General features: G+C 39.6%; 1 protein-coding gene across 1 annotated transcript; it reads right to left on the bottom strand.

Moving 5' to 3' along the window:
- HEPACAM2 (HEPACAM family member 2) lies at nt 1–27781 on the bottom strand. The gene is made up of 8 exons (XM_008149047.3): nt 27388–27781; nt 23213–23494; nt 14356–14652; nt 5026–5151; nt 4914–4938; nt 4784–4821; nt 3434–3507; nt 1–114 (listed from the first exon to the last, which is right to left on the bottom strand). The coding sequence occupies exons 1-8, from the start codon at nt 27779–27781 to the stop codon at nt 1–3; spliced, it is 1350 nt and encodes a 449-aa protein (XP_008147269.2).

Here is a 27781-nt window from a genome sequence, read left to right as displayed (position 1 = left end):
TTACTCTGGATGGTCTTGCTGTAGGGCAGGGATGTGCTGAATAACTTCATAAATTGTATTGTGCAAATCTTGCCCTGATACACCATCAGAGGCTGGAACAGACCTATTGGGCATCTAGAAAATGTAGCACATTAAAAAATAATTAGCAGACTAGTACATATTATTTCCACTCTGCTGCAAAGTTGCAAACAGCTAGAAGTAGTGATGAATAGAGAATTAGAACTGTTTCTCTTCCCTACAATACTCAATTCCTCCTTGCTATAGCCCCTTGCATATGCCCTATGGTGTTTAGTGTAGCAGCATAACTATGAGGTCAGAGGAGGAATAGCTTGACAAAGCTATCTTTTTTTTTTTTTCCATTTAAGACAAAAGTTGGCAGTATTGTGAAGGAACTATAATAGAAAGAAAGAATGGCAAAAGAGAAGCTATCAGGACAGCTTAGAATCAGAGAGCACATATTATTATCTATATAATAAAAGCCTACGCGACCATTATGGTGGAACTACCAGAACGACAGGTCACTATGATGCACACTGACCACTACGGGGCAGACGCTCAATGCAGGAGCTGCCCCCCGGTGGTCAGTGTGCTCCCACAGGGAGAGTGCCGCTCAGCCAGAAGCCGGGCTCATGGCTGGTGAGCACAGCAGCAGTGGTGGGAGCCTCTCCCGTCTCTGCTGCAGCGCTAAGGAGCAGTGAACCCAGTGGTAAGGAGCAGCGAGCAGGCGGGCAAGGGATCCCTGATTGTGAGAGGGATGTCCACCTGCCGGCTTAGCAGACATCCCCCGAGGGGTCCCGGACTGCGAGAGGGCATAGGCCAAGCTGAGGGACCCCACCCCCACCTCCAGTGCATGAATATCATGCACCGGACCTCTAGTCTTTTATATTACATCTTGATTAACTTTTTGAACCATTTAAGATAAAAGCCCTCATCACACTGCAAGTTAGTAAAGCCATTACCAAGAAATATAGAACACACAGAGGGAGATGTTTAAGTTTGAACGTAGTAAGGGGCTCTACAGACTAAAAGGCTTGGGTGAATGTGGAAAGTATAGTAGTGTATTTCTGTCTAGTTAAAAACCAACATGTATTTTATTGAAACGAATTCATAACTCCTATACCTTGTATTTAATAGTTAAATTTTGTAAACACTGCCTTCCAGTTATAAAGTCTGGTTCCCCTTCGTATCCCAAACTCCTCCTATTCGTCACATTTGTGATCACTTTCTGTCCTTTCTGTACCTCTACCTAGGACCCTTTTCAATTGATAAATCATCCGAAAGTTCTGTCTCTCATCCCAACTTGGCTTGATAGGTTATATTGGCACATCTTAGCTTTATGTTTTTCTGGAAACTGCCTGTTTCCATTCCACTTGCTGAAGCTGCCATGGGCAGCCCTAGAATATGTGATTTGTCCTATTGTGTGTGTGTGTGTGTGTGTGTGTGTGTGAAGGAGATTTTGGTTTACAGTTTGTACTTGAGATCCACTCTTGATTTTCTTTGGTACGGAGGTGTTCAGGGACTATGATAAGAGCAGTCTATAGATAATAAGTAACTTAGCTAACCTAATATTAGTGCCGTTAACACATAATAAATTGGTTGATTTCATGCCATTGCTTCCTGTCCCACTTCTGAAAGAGGTGCTACAGGGACAGTGACATGTACAGCAAGTAGAGAGAGGACAGCATTCCATCTGCACACATACCACAACCAGGTAGGAGGCAATTCTGATTTTTTAAAAACTCAAAAAGCTAGTAATTCAATGTATTTCCCTTCTTAACTTCAATTTTCATATCTTGGTGTTATTATTATTTCTCCTTTTCTTCTCTAAGCCATTGCATTTTGCTGCTAATTTTCACACACAATTGCCATTCTGGCTTCTCCTTCCTCCATATGTTCTGGTCCTCACCCTTCTCCTCCTCCTGCCATTGTTGCTTTGATTTCTCACTTCTTCCCCAGGCACCTGGCACCAGTGAAGAACCTCAGCTGATTCCTTAGGAGTTTCAGCTTTGAAGATGGGCATAGCTTCAAATAAAGTTATTCTACTTATGACAGAAATAACTGGGGCTTCTGGTATGTAATGAAAACACTCATTTGTCTCCTCAAGTTCTAGCCGATTGTAGCATTTCCAGCAAATAGAAGTCCTCCTAATAAAATCTTCAAACTGAATGCTGATTAATTACAAGGCTAAAGGTTAAGTTTCTTACCTAGATCTCACTCTAATGAATGCCTAGGAATGAAAACTGCCTGATTTAAAAGAAAAATTCAGCTCCAAGTCTTATCAGCTCTTCCGATTTCTGCTCTTCCACTTAAAGGCCACTCCTTTCCAAAAGGGGTGCTTTCTGCCATGGTGGGAAGCTGTTTGAAATCACTGATCTGCCAAATACTTACTTTTGCCTTTTTGGTTGTAGAAGTGAAGGGTGAGCCAATCCTGTCTGAGACTCACTAGGGTATTGCAGAGCTTTTGCTATGCAGTCCCGCCCTTCGTCTGTGGTGATGTGGACCCTGGCACTACTCACCCACCCTTAGGAGGATGGAATCCAATCAGTCTCCCTCCATTACTCACATGGTGTTTGTGCAATAAAGTGTGTGGCCAGGAAACTTACTGGATGAACCTTACATTGATAGAACTCTCTGAACAAGTGAGGTAACCACCCCTGACAACAAATAGTGTTAAGCCACCCAGAAGCAAGTAGTCTGTTTATGCCCCCTTCCTTAAGTGAACGATCATAGGAGAATAAAGGAAGCTGAGAAAAGATTGACTCTACACAAATCTATACAGATGTCAATGAGCTGATAGCTCAGAAAAACAGTCTGCATGCTGTGAAACAAAACCGATTGCTTTAAAAAACCTTGTCTTTGATGGCTGGACAAAAAAGAGGCTTCAACTGTATTAAAGTACCCCCTCTCACATCTCAGGCACCTTTATGATAAAAATAAAGATGTGTACTTGCTTACTTTGGGTTTATGTGGTGCTTTTCTTATGAAGAGCATAAGGTATTTTTCAAGGGTATGATCAGTCATCTTTGCAATGACCTCAAGGAATATGAGGGGGACGGGGAAGGGGAAGCCGAGGGGGAGAGTTGGATGAAGTGACAGGTTGTAGTCCATGCAGTGGTGTGGAATGATTCAACCAGGGTCTCCTGACTCCCGATTGATTCCGTTCTCTTGACCTTCTACCTAGTTAGTTCTCGCCCATGGGCTCACCAGGCAAATAATGTTTATGGATCAGTGTCACTTCCTTTCTTGTGTCAGCCTTATTTATAAAGTCTAAGGAAGATGCTTAGCTCCCCAGATCCAGCCACAGTGAGTCACACTGCTGCCGGGGGGATGCAGCCATCTGACCTGCACTGCCCAGCGCTCAAAGGAGTACGGCTGACACTTCTGCAGAAGCAGAATTCTACTTCTCAGCTAATCAGCCACTAGGGAAACCAACCCTGGGAACACCAGAAGCATCTGGGAAAGCAACAAATTCGTATATTCCGAAGTCATCCAGAGCATCTTCATGGCCTGAAACGGAAAACAAATACTACTTAAAAACCAGACGCCTCAACTTGCTGCTGTTGTTTTCAAGCCCTTGTAAAACTTATCTTTATTGTTTGCTTCAAGTGGTATGTGTAAGCAACCAATTTCCCAATCCCTATAGTCCTATGGGTACTCAGCAGTGTTGGAAATAACTCCTTCTGAAGCTGAGAATTGAAACTGAATTGGGACAAGTATTCTTAAAGCCTGATGTGGGAACAGCGTATTCTGTATTCAAATAAACACGTGGGCTGGCTTGTCCTTTGTAACTGTAGGTTACAGAGACTCACAGCCACCAAGGCTCAGTCTGGCAGTCGCTGCAGCTCTTCCTCCACTCATAATATCTACTGCACCCCCTGGATCTAACAGAGACCATCAGAACTAATAAAATAAAGAAATAACGATAGCTGCCCATACATACAAAATGTAATACAGTATGATGTCAAGATCACTAAACTATCATCTGAAAAATGACAGGAATGGTGTGGTGAGGAGGAACCTAGGGCCTCTTTGGGGCCTCTCCCAGCCCCAATATTCCATCATCTGTGAGAAAGGACTAGGTAAGAGGAGGAAGACCCACATTTACTAAGCATCCAGGCATCATATTAGGCACGCCACTCACATGCTATTTAATTCTCAGAGCAACCCTGAAGGGAAGTTATTTTCCTTATTCTATAGATGAGGAAGTTGAGGTCAAGAAAAATAATTTTCCCAAGGTGACATTGGGGGAAAGTGGCATTTATGGGAATAAAACCCAGCTCTGTGTGACTCCAAGTCCCATTGTTAACGTAGAACAACTCAGAAGGGAGTCAGTAGTGAGGCCTGAGGACAAAGAAGCAGCAAACCTTCGAGCCTCCCTTTCTTCTCCCTGGGATGGAGCCCCCAGCACTGTATCTGCCTTCGGAATTAACGAAGTGAGGGAACCCTGGGCAATTTTCAAAATAATCATAGGATCAATGGAAATGGAATAGGATTCAGAACTCATGGCAGTGGGCAAGTGACTTAATCTCTCTGAGCCTTGGTTCTCCTGCCTGTAAAATGGAGTTGAGTGCCTTTCACTTTTAAGAGTGCTTGTCTTACAGACTTGTGCGACTTACATAAAATCAAGGCACTAGTCAAAGGTAAGGGATTGTTAGTATGACAACAGTATTAGCTTATGTGAATTCTATTAGTTCATTAGCACTTTATATATAATGATTCATATCAATACTATTCATTAATACACATTACATTAAGAATAACCCCATTTCAGCATGGCCATTACCTGAAAATGTTCGTGCTTTTCTGTACTCTGTTTCTGGCCTGAAAAGACAAATTGACATTTCTGTCAGTCTTAACAACTGAGGAAAAAGCATCCAAGAAAAAAATTATTTTCATAGGAACATATACATTACCTGCCTTCTAGCTTCTGTTTTATAACTGAAACCAAGAGAGAAAAAAACATAGTAAGATACTTTTTAGTACTTATATAATGCCATTTAGAATGTTTTTCTAATTTTCACCTACCTTTGTAGGGTTGATATTTTTTCCATAAGAGAAGAAGACACATGGATATAATCAAAAAGAGCGATATTCCAGTTATACTTGCTAAAGGGGACAATGACTTCCCTTTTTGTGCAAGCTTCTCTAGTCCTAAATGAAAGGAAAATACAGTTTTAATATTTTTATTGAAGGTCAATAATAAATTGCTATGTAATTTGACTTGTTCATGCTTTATCTTAAATAAGACACTACTGAATATTTATATGAAAGAGAATATGAATGAGAGATGAAATGAGAGGAATGCACTTATTTTAGAATATGCAGTAAACTCTCTGAGGACTTCGTGATTGGAAATGTGGTGAGTTGTCCATGATAATACTGGTAAGTTGTACTACATATATCAAATAGCCCATATCATACTTTTTTTTATGTCATACTTTTCAATAGCATTTGCCACCATGATCCCATGTGTACAACATCCCCAGAAGCTAGGTTGTTCTCTCTCTCCTTCCATCTCACTCTTTCAATATGATTTGGGTATGTGAATTTTCTAGGGAGGTGGTATCTGATTAAATGTGTGAAAGAAGAGGTGTTTATTTTAAAGGCACTTTACTAAATTTTGACCAATAAATAAATGTCATTCCTAAAATAGAATGTATGATTGTTAAAATATTTAAAGTCCCACTTTATGACTAAAATTCCCTTTTTTTGCAAGTCATTCCTTCCATTAGCATTCCTATATAAAATATAGTGCTAATGGTTAACATCTGCCTACTGCTTACAATATGTCAGGCTCTGTTCTACGAATACATGAAACATATTGAGCCACTGAATATTTATACTAATCTTATTAGGGGGATATTATTATTATTATTCCCTCTTACAGACGAGAAAACTGAGGCTTCCCCAAGGTGACTCATTAAGTGGCAGAGTCCAGAGAAGGTTCCAGGCTCTTGACATTTTGTGCTGCCTCACTTTGATGTTATTTTAACACAACTTACTAACCTGGGTAATGTTAACATTAGTTCCAGACTATCATATGGTTAGTCATAGAGTTCATCTATAAAGTGGGGAGTAGTTGTGACTTCCAACAAATGGGAGTAACAGGTGTCTTTCATTTTATCAGGTGACTGAGATATTGATATGGAAGTGAGTCATGGAAGTTGCCTGTCTCTGTCCAGGTTAACGGGGAGTGAAAGTCATGGAATGTCACTTCTGTTCCACAGGGGTGCTAACAGCCTGGAGAATGTGTGTGTGGCCACTTGGCTCAGCAATAAATATCCAGCCTGCACTCTCATCTTTCAACATAAATCCTCTGCTGAGGTCTCCAGCAGCCGAGATAAGGAGGAAACCTTAATCTTTCCCTTTTTTTTTTTTTTTTTTTTTACTGTGGAACTATATACACTCTCTTGGCTTTCCACTTAAACACTTTCACTTTTCATCTTCCCAGAATCCTAATATATAAAAAGCCAGGGGCTGTCACGATTGAAACAACCGGACGGACGACCAAACAGCAGGCTGTGTGGGGCGACCAGGCCAGCAGGGGGGAAGTTGGGGGTGACCAGGCTGGCGGGGGTGGGCAGTTGGGGGCGACCAGGCCACCAGGGGGGGCAGTTAGGGGTGACCAGGCTGGCGGGGGGGGGGGTTGTTAGGGGCAACCAGGCTGGTGGGGAGGGGCAGTTAGGGGCAACTAGGCCGGTGGGGGAGGCAGTTGGGGGCGACCAGGCCGGCAGGGGAGGAAGTTGGGGGTGACCAGGCTGGCAGGAGGGGCAGTTAGGGGCAATCAGGCCAGCAGGCAGAGGCTGTTAAGGGTGATCAGGCTGGCAGGGGGGGCAGTTAGGGGCGATCAGGCAGGGAGGCAGGTGAGCAATTAGGAGCCAGCAGTCTAAACTGGCAGTTGGACATCCCCTGAGGGGTCCCAGATTGGAGAGGGTGCAGGCTGGGCTGAGGGCCCCCCCCCCCCCCCGTGTATGAATTTTGTGCACCGGGCCTCTAGTCTTTTTATAATGTGGTATAGATTGTATATGTCAAACTCCAGTTAAAAAGTCATGGAAATCATTCTATCTTTTCTAATATTCCCATACTGTGCTGATCATATGTGCTCTTTAAGTCTTTAAGAGTTAAGCAGGTTGTTTTTCATTATTAAAGTCTTTACCATCTCAGATGAAAAGTTTATAATTTTTTAATATGCATTCAGAGAATTATGCTTTTAAAATGTTCTTTTTATGGGATGACAATACTTGTGTAACATTCTTGCTCTTAAACAGATTTTAATTAAGCTCTTTTTAACTCTGGGTGGAAGAAATGAATGCAAGTGGTTTAGGTTAGAGCATCGTCACGATATGCCAAGGTTGCAGAGTCAATCCTTGGTCAGGGCACATACAAGAACCAACCAATGAGTGGATAAGTAAGTGAAACAACAAATCAGTGTTTTTCTCTCTCTCCCTTTCTTTCTCTCTAAAATCAATCAATAAAATTTTTTTTAAAAAAATGAACAGAATGGTAATTTATTGATTCTAGATCAGTCTAGAACATCACGAAAATTATTGGGATTGTCTGTCCTACTTGTTAATAATTCATAGAACACTTTACATTCTCCCACTGTTAGAAAGTTGAGTTTGGAACTACTTTAGCACTTGGGTGACCTCTTTGTGAAGTCTCAGCCTTTCTTCAGACTGTGCTCCTAACCTCACAGGTTTGTTCTCTTGAAAGAGCTGGGCAACTTTGATGAAGCCACTTGACTCTGAAGGTCTGGACTTCCACATTAGTAAAATGAGGATGTTAGAGTGATTGATTTTTAAGTTCTCTGTTGCTCTGTTATTATATGATTTGGGGCAGCCAGAGAGTTTTATTTGAAGTTTATTACGTGAATATGACATGAATCCATCACATGCTAGTAACTGAGTCTCAAAAACTTGTGTGTGTGTGTGTATATATATGTATATATATATATATATATATGTTATAATTTTTACTGATATAAAGGATGTGTAGCACATAATTTAGAAATAATAATAAAACACTCAATACTCTATTTTTAATTCCCAATAAAGCTACTTGATTCTCACAGGATCAGGATGCTTTTGTTGAGCATTATCCTAATATATAAAAACCCTGGGTCATAACAACCAGTAACGACCAGAGGCTGACCAACTGGAAGTCATTGCTGGCCCCGCCCCCAAGCAAGTGGTTAGGGGCAATCTGGCAGGCAGGCAGAGGGGTTAGGGGTGATCAGGTAGGCAGACCAGCGGTTAGGGGTGATCAGGTAGGTAGACCAGCAGTTAGGGGAGATCAGGTAGGCAAATGGCCCCTTGCTGGGCTGGCCCCGCCCCCAAGCAAGGAGATAGGGGCAATTAGGCAGGCAGGCAAAGTGGTTAGGGGTGATCAGTTAGGCAGGAAAGTGGTTAGGGGTGGTCAGGTAGGCAGACGGCTCCTCGCAGGGCTGGCCCCACCCCCCAGCAAAGAAAGAGGGAGGCCCAGGCCAGCCAGGCCATTGCACCCCAGCCTGTTGCCTGCAGAGGGAGGCCACCGGCAGGGGAGGTGGGGGAGCAGTGCTGCACCTATGGCAAGCAGTGGCAGCGATGGGGGTGGGGCCAGCTGCCTGCAGCCCAGGGAAGGAAAGCCCCAATAGGCCCTGATCTCAGGCTAGGCCTAGGGACCCTTCCCGAGGGGTCCAGGATTGTGAGAGGGTGCAGGCCAGGCTGAGGGAGCCCCCTGAGTGCTCCCTCTAGTATATATATAAAACCAAATGTATATATTTCCCCCACTTATTTGGTATAGAAGTATCATATCAGTAATAATGAAAATAGTAAGAAAAATTAAAGCACCATTGCTAGGTACAGATAAAGAAATAATCTCAGAGAAACTAAAATATTTGCCACAGTCAGCAAGTCCCAGATCTGATACTGGAACATAAGTTTATTTTTCTTGCCTGACTGCAAGTTCAGTTTTTTCCTGTTAATCTGTGGGTAAAGAACGGTTCTATAATTGGCAGGTAGACTCCTATATATTTAGTTTTTCCTTTAACCTTTTCTAACACCAGACTTGATGTGCTTTAACTCTCTCTTCTTGATGGCCAGACTACCTTCATACAAGATTTACCAAAATTTAATAACCCCTGACCCCTCAAAAATAGTCAGTGCTTACGTATTCTAATCAAGTTTCTGCAAAGCACTTTACCCTGAGAAAAACTGCAGAAAAACATTTAAGTATAGTCTCAGCTTTTTGCTCCTTATAAACTTGAAAATATGCTAGTAGTAATTATCTCAGAGTACTTCTCCTTCTAATGGTGAAGTTACACTCTGGCATATGTCAGCTCTTTGCTGGCACCTCCAGGATTCTGAGGCCTGGTAGTAGGTTTAACATATAATGAATGGACATCTTCCACTAGGTAAGTCATATTTCCTCCCCTCTCCACTATTTTAAGCTTTTCACCTTTGATATGTATGTGCTAAAATGATCAAATTTACACATTCTGTCCTACAAAGGATCCCTCTCATTCCCTGTTCCATTACTTCCTTATTTCTTTAGACGCCTTCCTTATTGCCCTTTTGCCTCTCTTCCCCTTGCTTGCCCTACATCAGAGAAGCACCCTGTAGCGACCAGTGCCCATCAGCCCAAATCCTTGGTTTCATTCTGTCTCAGAAAATGCAAGATTTCCCAGGTCCGACATTTGAAATTTGCCCCCTTTCACAAAATAAAAAGTGTCAAAGAGGTCAAGGATCAAATCAAGGGGCATAGTTGTAGTCTCAGCTGTAGGCAAGCGCGTGTAGAAGAGATGTACTTTCAGAAGCACAACTTAAGACAGCAGGGAAATTCTGACCAAGTAGCCATGGATCCTGAATGCAGTTCTGGACACTTCCAGGAGCGCCAGTCTTTCTTCTTTCAGAGAGGTTTCTACTTTTCAGGACATAGCATGCCATTCCCCCCCTTATTTAAACATGATTGACTCATTTACCAAAGCCTTAGTGCAAATGCTATTTGCCCCCTCCTTAGGCAAACAAATAAAAGGAAATCACATATGAAGTGTAAATATGGGCAAGAGGTGTGGTATCCATGGTATCGCAACCCGGCTGTTTGAGATACTGCACCCAAAACAGGACAGCCATATGCTACCAGTCAGCATGCCTATTTCTAGGCCAGAATGGAGTTTGGAGATCTCTCCCATCCAATATGTTCGCTGATTACTGCGGCTGATTCATGTCCCTACAGAGATGAAGGCGCCATATTGAGGGATGTGCTATGTTCACACCCCACCATGGCCCCACCTGACAGATTCAGTTATTCTGTGCTAGATGCTCATGGGATGTCACCTAAGTTCCCAGGGATGTAGTTCTATCTTAGTTGTTTTCTTCCGTGAGCCAAAGTGAAATACACCTACTGGACATCTTATCCTGAGAAATTTCTAAGTAGATGGAAGAAATTAGTAAATTCATTTTCCTGCCATGGGTTATTTTCCTATTCTCTTCTCAGGATCACATACAAATTAAAAACATCTCTATTATGTCTAAATATCAAAATACAGGCATGTGGACCTTGGGAACTCTAATAATTTGCATGTCTTCGTTAAACATGAACACTTGAATTTTAATCACATGTACTTTCATTTTATATATATTTCATGGCACAATAGTGATTTAGATTCATTAAAATTTAAAAGTGGTAACGCCTGCATTCAAGGAAGTCTTTAATTAGGGTTTTTTCAAAATACAGATGCTAATTAACTATTTTAGTTTCTAGTCTTTCCTTGAAACTTATATTCTAGATATTATTTTTACTTACATATATTTCATAATTTCTCATTAGTAGAAATATATATACATGTCACAGACAAACCGGGGTGTCTCTTTGTATATAGCATAAGATGATGAGAAAATGCACGCTAGCTTATATATGTGACATACCTCTTAGAAACACCATAGTCTTATTGATATTCTCAGTCAAAAACATTTTAGTATATAGTGGCTAGAAACAAGGGCTTTGAATTCAGATATTATTTTATTACTTATAGCTATGTGACCTTAACCACTGCCCTATTTTCTGTAAGATATCTCCCTGTGATACAGAAAGGTCAATTAATATCTCAAAGTAGATAACACTGGTAGCCCACAGTGGTGGAAGGCACCATTCTATACAGGCAGGAAAACACAGAGCTAATTGTGACATTCTCCAGCCTTCCTCTCCCCAACTGAAAGTCCCCAATAAAACTTTTGATTATTTCCTGACCTCGTTATTTTCTTTCCATACTGGTGACCTCGGAGTCATCTTTGACTCCTTGTTCCTTTGCCCTCTACGTCTTATTGCTGAGACTTTTTGGTTGGCCACATTATTTGCCTCATTAAAAATAAAGAGGTTCATCTGTTTCTTATAACCTGATTCTAGTTATACCAAACACAGCTTGGTTCTGTAAATATTTCAAAGGCAGGTACGTTATCCCTCAAAATTATTTCTATTTCTCCACAGATCTTACTATAGATTGCACATCAGAATGAATGGCCAGTAAGTGTTCAACTGATAGTTACAAGTGATGTTCATTTTTCTTACTGTAGGTTGGTAGACACGTAATCTGCACTGCAGAGATTCGTATTCATTTGGAAAACTTTTTAAAAAATCAAATGCCTAACAAAAACACATCAATATTGCCCATTTTATTTGCCGCTGGCCACTGCTTTAAAGTTCTGAGGATGTTTGGGGGTTGAAATATATTTCTAAAAACCACAAAGAGGTCACTAATGTTGACAGTCCTGAATCCCTCTGAAAAATAAGCACCTGCTCCTCTTATTTACTATAATAACAAATGCCTGGTCTTTGTACAGGTCAAACAGGTTTTTTAGAGTTTGCAAAAGGCAATTATTGGATATTAAGACTGTAGCTGTCTTTGAACCTTAGTAATAAGACCTTCCTCAAATGCTGGGGGCTTCTGATCTTATGAAAATAACTTGGCTCAATATCAATGGAGAGAGGTTAGGCAGTGGGAAAGAGTATATATCTACATATCATAACCATGTTTTTATTTCAATAAGCATGAAGAACAAGCCTAAGATTACATCCAGATTGCCGATAAACTTTTTATATGCTTAATTATGGCTTGCTTCAAAATCATGTTTTGGTTACCCACTGAGGTAAAAACCTGGTTAAACCTATTACAGATCTGGCAAAATGGAAAGCAAAGGCCACACTTTAGCTGCTTAAATGCCTGCTACCCAAATTAAGTTATAAGCATCTTATTAGCAGGAATTGTTTCTCAAACTGTCATTCTCAATGCCTACCCTCGTATCTGGCCCATAATAGGTGCTAAGTAAAGAATGAGTGAGTGCTTGATTTATGTCACCCATTTACACGTACACTCTGGGATATACAGTATAAGGGAATTGTATTATCTACTGCCCAAATGAAACATCATTCAGGTAAAACTCTAGAGCTGCATTGTCTAATATGGTAGTCACTAGACACATGTGGCTATGCACATTAAAATTAAAATTAATAAAGATGCAATAAAGTAAAACTCCAGTTCCTCAGCTGCATAACCATATTTTAGTGTAGACATTGAACACTTCCTTCATTGCAGAAAGTTTGCTGGATAGCTTTCTTCTAGAGCATGTGGTATTTTCTTCATATAAAAAAACCAAAACCCCACCATGCCAGTATATAAATCCTAATATACTCAGAGGGTTTTGCAATTATGAATACTACCCTCAACTTTAAAGAATTCAGGACCCCATCCACTATATATTTCCTTATTAGCCTGTAGGTTTGTGATAGTCATAATTATTAATAGCTCTTTAAGAGATTTTTAATAAATTCAAAAGGCAACAGAGAGAGAAAAATACCTTAAATAAGAGGTTGTCACACATATGCTTGCTAAATATTCAGATTCTCAAATCCTAGCTGCAAGAACCTGCTCCAATAGGTCTGAGGGGTCTTAATGAATATACTAATACATTATTAGACCACCTCAGGCGATCTTGATGCTCATGGCCCAAATGTAGCCTATTAATTACAAGGATTATCTTCTTGCTTATTCAACAAAATATATTGACTCTATATTATGGCATTATTATAAGCACCATAGCTATAAAGACAGAGAAAGAGAAGACATTATTAGAGAAGGTAGGTATTAATGGTGGTTCCTTTTGTAAACTTGTTCCTCTAATCATAGGCACCCTGAACACCGCTGCCTATCCAAACCTGCTCTAAGTGGAATCTGGCTTCTTATTTCATAGTAGGAATAGGAGTGGAATGGAGGAAGAATTAAAAGGAGAAGAAGGTGAAAGAGGAGGAGGTGGGAGATGAGGAGGAGGAGCCGCAGGAGAGGGAGAAGAAAAGAAAGAAACAAGAAGGGAGAAGGAGAGAAAAGAATGGGTCTGAGAGACAGGAAGAAAGACGAATGTACAAAGTTGGTGATTGGATGTTGGGCAGGGCAATAAGCAAGAAATGAGTCTGAGATGGCATTTATATTTCTGGCTCAGGTTGGTAGATAGTAGGGCCATTCACTTAAGCATGGAATACAGAAAGAAGAGTAATTTGGAGGGAAACAAAATGGTTTAGTTTTGATATGTTGGACTTGTATGCTTGCCTTTGGTACTTCAAACTGAAGACATCTAGAAGGGAACTAGGTATACAGTTTTAGAGCTTTAAAGATGAAGGTTTGGGATGCACCAATGTTTCATGAAACCAGGGGAGTAAATGAAATCATACAAGAGAATAATACAATACTATAGAAAGAGAAGAGGAGGCTCAGAAAGATAGGAATTTGGTAGACATAAACATTTTAAGCAGTGATTCTTAAACTTTGTGTTCCAGGAACTTTCTGAAAAATCAGATGATTTCTAGAAATGTCAAATATCACTGACTTAACAAAAGTTTCCAGTACCCCTTTGAGAACTTCCACAGATTTCAGATGTTTAAATTATAAAAGAGGAAGGGTAGCCCATGAAAGACAGTGAGAAGGGGAATCAAATAGTAGGAAAACCAGATTTCCAACTCTTGGAAATTTGTTCTTCTGACCTAATGCAACACTAGATACAAGCCTTTCAAGTTAGTAGCCTGCTTCTATTCCTGTTTGTAAAATCAGGAAAGCACGAATGCATATTTTGAAATACATAATTAACTGAATTCTCTTTTTCTTATCAGTCCCTCAGAGTTAGCAATTGGATTCCTTCTCCATTCTGCTTTGGGTTTTCTTTCTTTGACTCATAGAAGCATGGCTTCGTTAACTCAGGAAAGAGAGTTTCTTAGAGTATATCAACAACCCCACAGCGGTATTCTCTTCCACGTAATTATCAAATAGGTGTAGAGTAAGGCCAGCATGTGTTTGTGTTTCACTGGGATCCTGGCCTTTGATGTCACACTTACCTACAGAAGTGATGATGACTGTGAAATGAGTTTCATCTTGCCTTCCAGTTACGTTGTTGTAAGCACAGCACACATAGTCAGCTGTTTTCTGGGCTACTTCCTGGGATGCAACTTCCAAGAGAGGCCCATGCTTAATGACATATGTTGTATTGTCAGTCCTTTGGATCCAGGAGTAGGTATTGGGAGGATAAGAATCAGCGGAGCAATCAAACAAGATGGCTTCTCCAATGTCAACAGTAAACACTTCCCCTACTTTTAGTCCTTTATCAGAATTAACTCGAAGTCCATAAGGTCCATCTGCATTAGTTTTAAAAAAAAAGGTAACTTAAATAAACATGATATAGTTTACAAGTTTGGGAGAGCTTAGCAGCATTTTCTATTCTATGAAAGTTTTCAAGATAAACTTGGGCAATAGGTCCTCATTTAGACTCCCAATAAATGATAAGGACCTAAAATGTTTTATTCTGATATCCTTGGAAATAATAATTATTTGAGATGTGATTGACCTTATTTGACATAGTGAAAGCCTTGAAACTTTGTATATTACAAATTTACAGACACTGTTGTCATAATCGTGGTGCTAAGCTTTTGAGCAACATATTGATAAATATGCAATCTTGATAGACAAATCCAATCTTTCTGAAACAGTAATTGCATTAGAAAGCAATTTAAAAATAGATTATGGCCACTATTTTATCTTTGACAGTCATATTTTGAGTATTATATGTGTGTTTTTTTCTCAGTGCTAGGATATGTTACGCAAATATTTATAAAATACAGGTACATAGTTTCGCATGGAACATAAATTTGTGCAAATAGATATAAGGGGTGTTCTATATGTGCATATTTTCATGACATTTTAACAGTTAACAAATTTTAAAAATACATCTTTTTTTGTTAATTCTCATCAGAGGATATTTTTCCCCATTGATTTTTTAGAGAGAATGGAAGGGAGGAAGCAGAGAGAGAAAGAGAGAAACATGGATGTGAGAGAGACACATTGATTGGTTGCCTCCTGAATGCAGATCAAACCTGCAACCCAAGTACATGCACTTGACTGGGAATTGAACCTGCCACTCTTTGGTGCGTGGGCTGACACTCTAACCACTGAGCAACGTGGGCCAGGGCTAAAAATACATCTTTATTATCATTAACAAATATTCATTGATCATCAATAAACTACTTAATTATGGATAGGCTATGGTGTTTTTTCTTCACACTACAATATTCCTATAGCATTTTGTTATTTCTATGGCATCAGATTGCCTGCAGATGGAGACACATTTCCAATTGCTTTCTTCAGAGAATAAAGAGATTAAAAAAATATTCCCACCCTAGCCATTTTGGCTCAGTGGATAGAGTGTTGGCTTGTGGACTGAAGGGTCCCAGATTTGATTCTGGTCAAGGGCTCAATCCCCAGGAGGGGGTGTGCAGGAGATAGCCAATCAATAATTCTCATCATTGATGTTTCTATCTATCTCTTCTTCTCCCTTCCTCTCTGAAATCAATAAAAATATATTTAAAAAAATATTCCCTAGCTGGATAGGTTTTTATCATTCAATCTAAATCCTGGCTTATGTTCCAAAAACTTCAAAGTTCATGCATGGTGCTCATTTTTCAGTTGATCATAACCAACATTTACTGGATATTTGCCATCTGAAGGCACTTTACTTATGTAGATAACCACATTTAATATTTAAAGCAGTCACATGAAGTAGATTATTATTCTCCTTATAAGATGAAGAGATAATGTAAAAATTAATTTTGCCTTGGTCACATACCTATTATATAATATAGCTAGGATTCTAAAATACATGCATTTAATCTTTCATATTACTTCTCTAAAAATGCAAGTGATATAACTTTCACAATGTTTTTTTTTGTGTAATTATAGTATTAGTTCTACAATAAATTACTATCGAGTTAGATATTCTGTACTCAGCTAATCAAGTAATCAATCAACAAATCCTTGTTTGAGAGATACTAGGTGTTAGATAACATAGTATATAAGAGATAAAAAATGTGTTAAGACATAGTTCCTACTCTCAAAAAAATTGTAAGCTGGTTAAGTCTGTGGATGGTTTGCTCAATAATAACCTAATCTTAAAGGTTCTGATTTTTTTTGAAAAAGAACTAGCTATTTGATCTCTCATTATGTGAAATAATTTAAGACTAGACAGTAGGATAGAAAGGTAGATTAAATCCTGATTTTTTTTTCAATGATTAGTTAAGTTTTCTTCAGAAGTAATTTAAACTTTTTGGGTCAAATTTTCATCACCTTTACTATAAAAAGGTTGACTAGATGAATAGTTGTTAAAGTTCTTTTTTTTTAAATATATTTTTATTGATTTCAGAGAGGAAGGGGGAGGGGAGAGAGAGATAGAAACATCAATGATGAGATAGAATCATTGACTGGCTGCCTCCCGCATGTCCCACACTGGGGATTGAGCCCACAACCTGGGCATGTGCCCTTGACCGGTAATCGAACCTGGGACCCTTAAGTCCGCAGGCCGATGCTTTGTCCACTGAGCCAAACCAGCTAAGGCTGTTAAAATTCTTTTTACCTTTGAAACATTATGATTCATGCTGTGTTAAAGCTATTTTGCATACTGGCAAGCCAGCCTCAAATTTTCAGATAGCCAAAATAGTTCTCTATTATATTAGCATTTTCTGACCAACCTACCATTGGGAAAACAAATTTCCCAAGATATAACAGACACAGAAGATGCAAACAAAGAATTATATTTACTTAGGGAACATACACTTTACACATATTTGCTTCCTAAAGACACACAGACATCTGAAAGAAACCTGTAGATTAATATGTATATATGAGATGATCCTGCTTTCAGAAAGCAAACATTAAAGTTTGAAGTAACCAGGAGCTGGACATGGAGCATTAAAGTGAAGAGAAATGAATGTCCCTTTCCTGTGACTGCTTCAGAACCCTGTAACACTGTCCCCTCATTTCAATGCAGCGGCAGGGGCCCTTCAAGTTGTCATCACAGCTAGAAGAACATCAGGGAAGCCAAGGCCACCACCCGGTGGGCGCTGGTTGTGGTTCACATAGCAGAAAACCAGTGGGAGGCAACCACTGAGACTTGGAACAACAAGGGATCCAAGTCTGTACACAAAACTGAAAGTCTGAGAGCGAAGCAAGACAGATAAAGAAGAGAAGTGTGGTCTTAAAAATACAGCCATTCAGTGTAAGCCACTGCCTTCTCACTGCTTTTCAGGGTTTCTAGATGGTGACTATAAAAACAAATGACCTGATAATTAACACACATAAAAATTAGGGATATTTCGTTCAAAGTGTGCTGACATTAAAGTTTTTGTTTGTTTGTTTGTTTGTTTTTTTAAATCTTCATTTGGAATTGCCTTAGGACCTTGCAACATAATGGAATATTCTCTAAAATAGTAGTTCTTCCATTTTGGAGAGTGGGTTTGATTTGCAGAGAAAGCTCATTTGCAGAGAAGGCTGGTGAATAAGACTGATTATCTAATTTAATAACATCACTCTAGTTTAGAACATGATTTTAAATAAAGGAATCTGATTATCTTACCTTATTTTCCCAACACTCATGTTTATTTTGATTTTGCTACTTCCCCATTTCTTGGGTTTCATTGATTGGCATAATCTTTTGTCCTCTAGCTGTCTTAATTATATGTTATCTGGCTCTTCATAGTTAGCCTCAAAAACCCCAAATTCCCTACTCCCCCCACCACAAGCATTCCCTATAGTTCTTAGAACCTAAAACCAGAAGCATTTTGGTTGCTTGCTTCTGATATTATTTCTTAAAATGTAACCTATTAAATTGATTATATAAAAAAATACATGTTCATTGAAGAAAATCCTAATATTCAGAGAAGCACAAAGATGAAAACTTATTTGTAATTTCACCGCTCAGAGAACAAATATCCATATTTCACTGTATGATCTTCTAGTCTTTCTTCTTTCCTCCCTCCCTCCCGTAGAGATCTTACCCATTTTTCTTTCACACTCTACACACTGCTTATAATCAATCTATTTTCTTGTTAATGAACTATGATGTTAGTTCTTTTTTCATTATCACTTCGGGCTGAACATCCCTTTACTTTGAGGTGCAACTTAGTACATTATTCATGGGAATGAGCAATCCAATGAAAGACATTTGGAGTGATTCAACCAATATTCGACCAGTGCAGCCTCTGACGTTGAAGATGAAAGCAGAAAGATAATTCTGTTTTGACTTTGGATTGCGGTTCAATTCCTTGCCTTTGGCAGAGAACTCCCAATAGAAATGAACCCTTTGCCTCAGGTAGGGCTGTTTACTAAATGACTTGTAAAATCACATATCATCTGTTCTCTTTAACAATTTATGGCTGGGTGGCAACAGTACCTAAGTTTTCATCGTGATGCTGCTTGCCACCCTGCTTGGGAGCAGATGGTAAGTATTTACTGTGAATGACCTTTTTTTTCCCCTTTAATTTTTATCACTTAGAGTACTTCCCTGCAGTGGTGCCATATGCTACACACAAAATGCAGTGGTTACTGGGTTATTATTTACAAGAGCTGGAAGGCATATACATTTCATGAACTGCAAGTAGATATTTGTCTGAATTATTGGCTTGACATTGTATTCTACCAGGATCAATACCAGATTATGACATCATATCCTCATAAATATATGGTCAATCTTGGTAGATTTTGTTACACATTTTTTTTCTGCCAGAATAAAAAATAATTCCTGCTTTCATGAAAGAAGCTGTCATAGAAACAGTGCCTTAAGAAAACAGATTAGGTGATTCATGCTGAAATTCTAAATTGTGGTGTGAACTTCTATGGGGGAATATTGGAATCTGACATTTACTATATTATTGAGGAACTCTGCTAAGGTCAGGAAAACAACAACAACGAAGGGCACAAGCACTTTAAGAAGTTGTTATCTTGTAATGGGAATATAGTCTCTCTACAGCAGGCGTCCTCAAACTATGGCCCGCGGGCCACATGTGGGTGTTTTTGCCATTTTGTTTTTTTACTTCAAAATAAGATATGTGCAGTGTGCATAGGAATTTGTTCATAGTTTTCTTAAAACTATAGTCCGGCCCTCCAACGGTCTGAGGTACAGTGAACTGGCCCCCTGTTTAAAAAGTTTGAGGACCCCTGCTCTACAGCATCATTAAGTAACACTAGAATCTGAGAGGGATATGAAGAAAGATAATCTGTTCCATTCTAGTCAAATTCAAGAAACTTTGATTGAGTTCTTAATCTGTGGCAAGTATTTCCCTAGGGATACAAAGGTGAATAATGTCTGGGTATAGAGCACTGAGGAGTGTAAGAGACTCAGGAAAATATAATTCAATGAGTACCAGAGGGCAGATGTGCATAGGGTACTGCAGGAGCACAGCAAACCTCTTGGCGGCGTAGAAGTGAGACAGAGTGGGGCAGGTGAGCCTTTCTAGAGAAGATGTGAAGGAAGAGGATGTAACCAGGAGCACGTAAGCAGGTGAAGAAAGACAAGGAGGTACAACATCAACTAAGGCATGTATTCCCAGTTTGCATGGAATGATAAAGATTGCAGACATGTTGATGCCATATCAACAGAAAGGATAAATGACAAATCTTCAGATTATATATTTTATTTAATTCTTATAACCCCAAACCAAGAAAAGAAAACAACAACAATAAAATAGGGCTAAAGAGTGATAGCAAGAAAAATTAATAAAGTAACAACTCTGGGTAGTGTTTCTATATTCTATGCATGTTTCTATGTAATAATTGCTTAGAATAAACAATACAATGATAATTTGATTTTTGAATCAAAATATGAGAGAATGAATAAATGAATGAGTGAATATCATTAAATGGTGTTGACTATGTGAAGGCTTTCGCATTTGAATGAGGAAATACTAAAGAAAATTAATTATAATAATACTATATTTACAATTACCTCTAATAAGAGTAAAAAATCTTAAATAATGCAGGTATTCATCTTTACAATGTATAAATAGAACCTACATTTGTAAATTTTCTCAATGTTCTTTCTACTGTCATTAGTCTATACTCAGGACAGACATTTCTCTGTGAAATGTCCATAGATTACATCTAAAAGAATGTGAAGAAGAAAGTTCAGTCTGTAAAAGAAGATATATTTGAAAATATGACTTTACTGTATTCAAATTGGGATATTTTAATTCTTTCAAATAACACAGGAAAGGGAAGAAGGTATAGCATTTAAAGTATAATATTTAACACTTACAGGTACAATTGTGGGTTTTCTCCCCATTTTTATACTTTGCATACTGTATATCAGCATATTCTGTGATCATAATGTGATTGGAGCATAAACTTGAACATGTTGAAAGAAAAATCTTATTTTCCCTTTTCCAGATTAAAATAAACAATATAGCAAAATAAAAGTGTAAAAAATACAAATGATACTTTCATGTGCCAAAGTATTTATGCAATTTCTTCCAGGAATATTTTATTTAACATTGTGGCCAGAATTTAAAGATAGACAGATAAATGGAGAGATATATGTAAGAAAGAATTAATGTAAAGAAAATATTTTCATATAGAAAAATGAAGTATGTTAATTTAAAATATAGTAATATTTAGGGAAGAAAAAATTTCTCCTAAAGGTATTCTTTCGGTTTTCTCTTTGCAGGTATCTTCTAAATTACCCAGGCTTTCCATAACTTCTTGCTGCCATGTTGCCAATTATGTCGGCATAATTCTGTCTCAAAGGGAAAAAAAGAGCTAACATTGAGTTCTTCCTATGTGCCTCTTGCTGACTTCTTTATACATAAAATTTCACTTAATCCTCCATTTCTCTTACATTAGGGAGAGTGTAGATAAGGAGATGAGGAAACTGATGCACAGAAAGGGACAGAACCAGGTCTTTAACCCGGGTGGTCTGAATTCACAGCTGAGGCCCAAAACCACTGTGCTATCCACTGACTCTCCAAATGACGTGATGTTAATTAGAGCCTGTGATCAAAACAAATCATGATCAGGTTTCCTATGGTTAACAGGGAATGCTCCAACAGGATCTCACTTCCTGTTGTCTGTCACTACACTGAATGATGATGTTTCTTTGGGATTAATATTCATTAGATAAAATCTGGTTGGTTTAATATCTTGTTTTGTATTTTGTACCTTTTCTATGTGAACGTAAACCATTTAGACAAAACAATAAAGACTAATGTAAGGATGTGTCTACATAGCCCTAGATTTGATTCAGTTTGCTCACATTCCTTACATCTGTTTAAGTAACTTGAAGCTTAGGTCTGTACTACTTGGAGTTGAATGGAAGTTTTAATTCATATCAGAATAGCCTTATTCAGTCAAGAATGTGACCACATAGTAAATAGACAGTACCAAATAAATAGACGGTACCAAATTTTTCACTCCCATTCAATGCTAGTTGTGCATATTATAGTCATAGTTTATATTTCCTCTATGAGTCTATTTCTCAGTACACAGTTTTTTTCACAATGTTACCAGAATATAAGTTTATGTAAAACTAAAAATAAAGCTAAAAGTTCAGCTATACAGTAAAAATAGTACCATTGTTATTGGTATTAACACAACTAATGATTAAAACAAATCTTATATAATTTGCTGGCAGTGAGTGGTGTTTTGGTATTTCTCTGTGAAAAGCTGTAATTTCTGTCTTTGGCACTCTTTAATGATAAAATTTCTTCTGTTTCTGATAGAAGGAACTGGCTCATCGTTAAACTCACTGAATTCTGAGTTTACCAGGCTTACTTCTACCCTTATGGTTCGACCAGCTGAACCCTCCATCCTTGGGCCACAGGGGTGAGGAGTCTTCCTCTGCCATGGCTCACGGTTCCTGTTCACACTGCTGTTGTAGCTGTGCTCTGAGCTACATGGTATCTGATAAGAAGACTTCCCAGGGGGAGAGGCCATTGGTTCTCCACTAGGGGAGATTTTGCCCCCTCTCCCACTCCAGGGAACATACTGCAATGTCCAGGGATATTTTTAGTTGTCACAACTGGGGGGTGTTGCTACTGGTATGTAGTGGGTAGAAGTCAGGGATGCTGTTAAACATCCTATAAACATCCCATAACAATGAAGTTGTTCAGCCCAAAATGTCACTAGGGTGGAGGTTAAGAAACTCTGTGCAAAGCTAACATTTCAGTGTGATATTAAACATGCTAGAGGTGGTACTCTGGAGTAGAGAGGACAGGGTTTAAAATATAATAAAGAGAGGAGTCGTGTTTGGGTTGGTGCTGATGTTATGGCGTGAACTGAAGAGTTTGATTAACTTAACTATGTACATGAGATTAAACAACAACAGAAACTAAAAGGACCAAAGAAAATTGAAATCTGAAATAAGTGCTGTTCCCTGGGAAACTGAATACCTTACTGAGGAATAACTGTCTTCTCTGACTATGATCCTCCCTATACCCTGACTCTAAACATGGAGCGGAGAGAATGGGGGAGGGAGGAGAACAGCCTGGACACATGATTTTTCCCTTTGGTCAGTCACAGAGCACCTCTCTCTTCTAGTTTAAGATGACCAACTTATCCTCCTTGGGGATGAATAACTTAGTGTCTTCCGCCTAGTTCTGGGTTCTTGAAATTGAGGTTCCTGTTTTCTACTGGAAATAAGGTCACACAATGCACTAAGTCACAAAATGTATCCTGAAAGGCCCTTGGCCAGTATCTCAACTTGAACGTCAAGAAATAGGGTTATGCAAGCAAATATATTTCATGATAAGACAGTGCTAAGGAAGTGTGATTATAGCTGCACTAGAAAAACCAAATGGCATTTGGTATTGATAGTCTCTGTGACTACCCTTGTGAGAACTTCCCAGAAGAAAAGTCCTGATTTTTTTTTTTTTAACTTACAATATATGGTGGGCATAATGATGTCACTTTCCATCTCACTGACAGGATTCTTCACCAGGCAACTGTAATTCCCAATGTCTTCTTTGGTCACTGGAGCAATATGAAGAATGTTGTTTTGGGGAGAAAAGGAGTTGGAGCTGGTATGGACAGGTCTCCCATTTTTTAGCCACTGGTAAGCCAGCCGGGTACCTTCTTCCACCAGGCATGTCAGTGTCATGTTCCCTACATACTCCACAGCCCCAGAGGCAGGCTGAATCTGTACCATGGGTTTTGTGACAGGGTCTGCAATATCAAGAGAGATAGAAATTATTTTTACCACCATGACATTTTAATAAAAATCTATTAAGTCTCTCACATATTAAATCTCTGGGAAGTGATTCTACAGTTTTACACTTCGTAAATGTAAACAGTTCAGGCAATAATTAAAGAAGAGACTAAAAATGCAAAACAATAACAAATATAAAAATATAATTCATAGCAGATAAATAATCACATTCTAGAACTTACTCTTCAAAGATTTTCTGATGAAAACCTTTATAGCTAATGGAAGTTAGTGGTGAAGAACATCAGGGGCCCTCTTTCCTGTTTTGTGCTTGCTGACAATATGAAGATAAACTCTCACAGACAAAGTTAACATCCTTAATCCCAAGGGCAGCTGGTGGGATGGATGTGGTGAATCCAAATTTCTACTATTTGCAAAATATAAAGCTCATATATATTATACTTGTGGGGAATTGAGGGAAAGTGTTAGAAAATCATATATGTACCCATTACTTTTCCTTTTATGTAAGTGAACTAATTATATGTTTTAGTTGCTGTGCATTTGTTTTTGCAACATTACATTTGTCACTTTAACAAATGAGCGCCTACACTTCAAAACTGACTCAATCTGAAAATAGGATACTGGGATTATATCAAACTAGAGGCCTGGTACATGAAAATTCATGCACTGGAAGGGGGGGGGTCCTTCAGCCCGGCCTGCCCCCTCTCACAGTCGGGGAGCCCTCGGGGTTCTCTCACACCTCTGCTGCTGCCACTGCAGGCTGGCCCTGGTTACCTGAGCCTCGGGCGGCTCTGGGCAGCTGGGGGGCTGAGGGCGGGTCTGGCCGCACCATGCGCCTGCTGCCCCTCGCCCTCCCTCCCCTCCCCGGCTGGGCTGAAAGGACTGGGACTCCGGTGGCAGAGGGCAGGCCTGGCCGCACCGCACGCCTGCCACCCCCCCAGTGGGGCTGAAAGGACTGGAGGACTCCAGTGGGGCTGAGGGTACTGGGTGCCGCCATCTTGTGGCTATGGGACTGCCATCTTTGTGATGGCGTGACAGTCAGTTTGCACATCCCCTCTTTATTAGATAGGATTAGGGATGTAAAAGACAAAACCAGTAGAGATTCCTATTGGAACTTTGAGATATAGGAAACCAGTTTTATGTCATGAGCCCAATATATTGTAGTAATGTAATATCTGTCAAATGAGTAAATTTCTAAGAATGAGTATACATTTCTTTTTAAAAAATATATATTTTGATTGATTTTAGAAAGGAAGGGGGGAGGGGAGAGAGAGAGAGACAGAGAGAGAGAGAGAGAAGAGAGAGAGAGAGAGAGAGCGAGCAATTATGAGGAAGAATCATTGATCTGCCTCCTGCATGCCCCTCAAGGGTGATTGAGCTCACAACCTGGGCGTGTGCCCTGATCAGGAATCGAATGGCGACCTCCTGGTTCATAGGTTGATGCTCAACCACTGAGCCACACCAGTTGGGATGAATGAGTATATATTTCTTCTCTGAGTTTTAGCTCTAAAATTGTTGGATAAGGGTGGAAATTACATCAATATATACAATCATTTTTAGCAACCTTCATTAATTTTTGAGGTGCTTGACTTGGTTTGATAAAGGACAGTGACTAGCCCAGAGTTACATAACAGTCAGTGGCAAAATGAAGAGGGCTTTAAATCTGACAGTATTTCTCTGCAGCATTTTGGAGAGATATTGGTTTAATAATCTCCTGTGTATGACTACAGGACACAGAGAGAGTGAGATGATATAGAAGTGACAGATGATTGGCTCCAATATTAAGATTTCAATTTCCTATCAAGCTTTTAACCTGGTTGATGTATCTTAAATAAACCTGCCTCCACTCATACAATTTCCTACATTGGAAAATGTTTATTACGGAACAAACAGACCCAAGCCCTCAGGCCAGAGGAGATAGGAAAATATTAAAGATAAGGGAAGGGGAGTTGAAAGGGCAGCCTGCAGGGCAACTGAGGAGTTTCGTAGTCTCCAGCCTTTCTCAAGATGGCTGAAACAAACTGGCTTGTCTCTTTAATTTAATCCTTCATCTTTTCTGGAAAGAACAAAGGATTTGGAATAGCTCTGTTTTCATTATTATGATTAGAAAAGAAAAATTAGTTGTGTACACTTATTACATTAAGAAGTGCAGGATTCATATATGTCTGTGTGTGGAAATATACATGGTATGAGATAAGTCAAATAGATAACATGTCAAAGATCTCATATGGAGAGAATCAATCATTAGAATAGACATTAGTATTGGAATCACATATTTGCCTAAAATAGTGTAACTCAGATGTGGAAGTCTCCTGAGAATACTTTTTGCGTAGGCCCCAAACCCTTATTAAGGATTTTGGTTGCATTTCTCTAAACAGATCCAATTTTACTGCACATTAATAGGTAATTTTCTACTAAAAGTTTTGGGGACAGATAGGATACTACACGGGAGAATTTCATGAAAAATTCCCTTTAGATTTCTCTCCGTTTTGTTCCCCAAATTTACTCTCTACGCATCTGCTTCCACAACCTGTGTATTTGCTGCCCTGCAAATGTGATCTCATCTCCACTCATTTACTCCACAAATACACACTGAGTACCTACTAGTGGCCGGCAACAGGTTTAGGCACAGAGGACAAAGCAGAAAATAATGAAGTCCCTGCTCCCATGGACTTTATATTCTATGAGGGGAAGATAAACACTAAACAAGTAAAAATATATAATGGGTTGAGTGGAAATAAGTGCCTTGAAAGGAACTCAAGATCTCTCTTCCTGCCCCCCCCCCCCCCCCCCCCCGCCCTCCCGCTCTCCTGTTTCGGCTGAGACCTAAAGGAAATAGGAGAGAGAATCATACCATTATCGAGGAGAAAAGCAGTCTAGGTAGAGGGAACAGCAAGTACAAAGGCCCTGTTCTAGGGAGAACAAATTGACCAGAGTAGCCACAGCAGACTGTGGGAAAGTGAGGTAGGAAATGGAGTCACATAGCTATTGGCTATGTTGGGGAGATCATGGTGGACCTTGTAGGCCATTGTTAGTATTTTAATTTTTATTCTGAGTGAGATAGAAGGCCATGGGAGGACTTTAGGCTACAGGAGGTGGGAGCAGAAACAGGGTGGCTAGGTATCAGGCTATTAGGATAGTCTAGACAGAGCTGATGGTGGGGAGGAGTGGGGCAGTAATGGGGGTCATGAGAAGTGATGGAAATCTATGTATATTTTGAAGGTGAAGCTGACAGGATTCACGCATGGGCTGGATGTGGGACTTGAGAAAAAGGGGGGGGGGAATGGTAATGGAAATTATGAAAATTTAGGAGAAATATTGTCAAAAAAATGGGTTTAGAGGGGAAAATGAGAAGTTGGCCTTTGGGCATAGTATAGTTAAGGTATGCCATTTAAATACCTCAATAAGGAAAATAACTGTCTGAGCGTTAGCTGACCCCATCTCCCTCAGAGGACATTTCCCACAACTTCCATTGTTTCTTCAGTCTGGTCCTTGAACAGGTCTCATCCTCCCCCACCCAGTGTGTCAAAATAAAAACCTCCATGTGACAAAATTAGAGATCTTCCCAGGGTGTATTCCGCACTGAGAAAATAAAATTTTCTCCATCTCATTACTTTATACTTGATAGTTTCCAGGCAAACCAAAAAGTTCTACTTATTGCTTGATTACCTTTTTCTGGGCACTGAATATGCTTCACATTCCTCTCTGATTTAATCCTCAGAAAACCTCACCAGGTAGATAATGCCATTCATGCTGTGAGACAGGGAGGCTTTGTGGGTTAATTAATTTGCCCCAAATTGGAGAGCCAGCACCTAAAGCCCAGGTAGTCTAATCTGAGTCATGGCTAACTGCCATGCTACCCAGCTGCCCAGAGCATTTATAGTGGACTCACCATCAACAGTGACTTGTATCTTCTGACTAGCTGAGAGAGTTCCATTTCCTTGAATGTTGACCTTCACAATGTAATTGCCTTCATCGGTGAACTGCAGTGGGTTGATGAGCAGAGAAGCATTGGGTGGCATCATGGTGAACTTGTGTTGGTATTCCAAGTCGGGAACCACAGACTTGTTCACAGAGCCCAGTAAGTATTTGGGCATCGTGTGGTGTCTCTCAAACAGCCATATGATCTGAATGTCTGATGCCGGAGTGTGGAATCCATAGTGCACAGGGAGGTAGAGGGCCTGACCCCTGATACCATGGACGGTGTACGATGGCACCACCACCTTCAGCCCCGAGCAAGTGCCTGTAACAAAGGAAAGGAAAGCAGTAAAGACTCTGAGCCACAT

This window comes from Eptesicus fuscus, chromosome 14, assembly GCF_027574615.1.
Source record: "Eptesicus fuscus isolate TK198812 chromosome 14, DD_ASM_mEF_20220401, whole genome shotgun sequence".
NCBI lineage: Eukaryota > Metazoa > Chordata > Mammalia > Chiroptera > Vespertilionidae > Eptesicus > Eptesicus fuscus.
The sequence above is the reverse complement of the archived record's forward strand: the minus strand, read 5'-3'. Positions and strand labels throughout refer to the sequence as shown.

What these genes read in the sequence shown, in the direction of transcription:
- HEPACAM2 (XM_008149047.3), bottom strand. Translation starts at nt 27,781, where the DNA reads ATGTGGCTCAGAGTCTTTACTGCTTTCCTTTCCTTTGTTACAGGCACT. An exon ending in AGTCATCATCACTTCTGTAG is followed by an intron (nt 5,152 to 14,355) that starts GTAAGTGTGACA and finishes CCTTTCATTTAG; the next exon opens with GACTAGAGAAGCTTGCACAA. An exon ending in AAACAGAAGCTAGAAGGCAG is followed by an intron (nt 4,822 to 4,913) that starts GTAATGTATATG and finishes TTGTCTTTTCAG; the next exon opens with GCCAGAAACAGAGTACAGAA.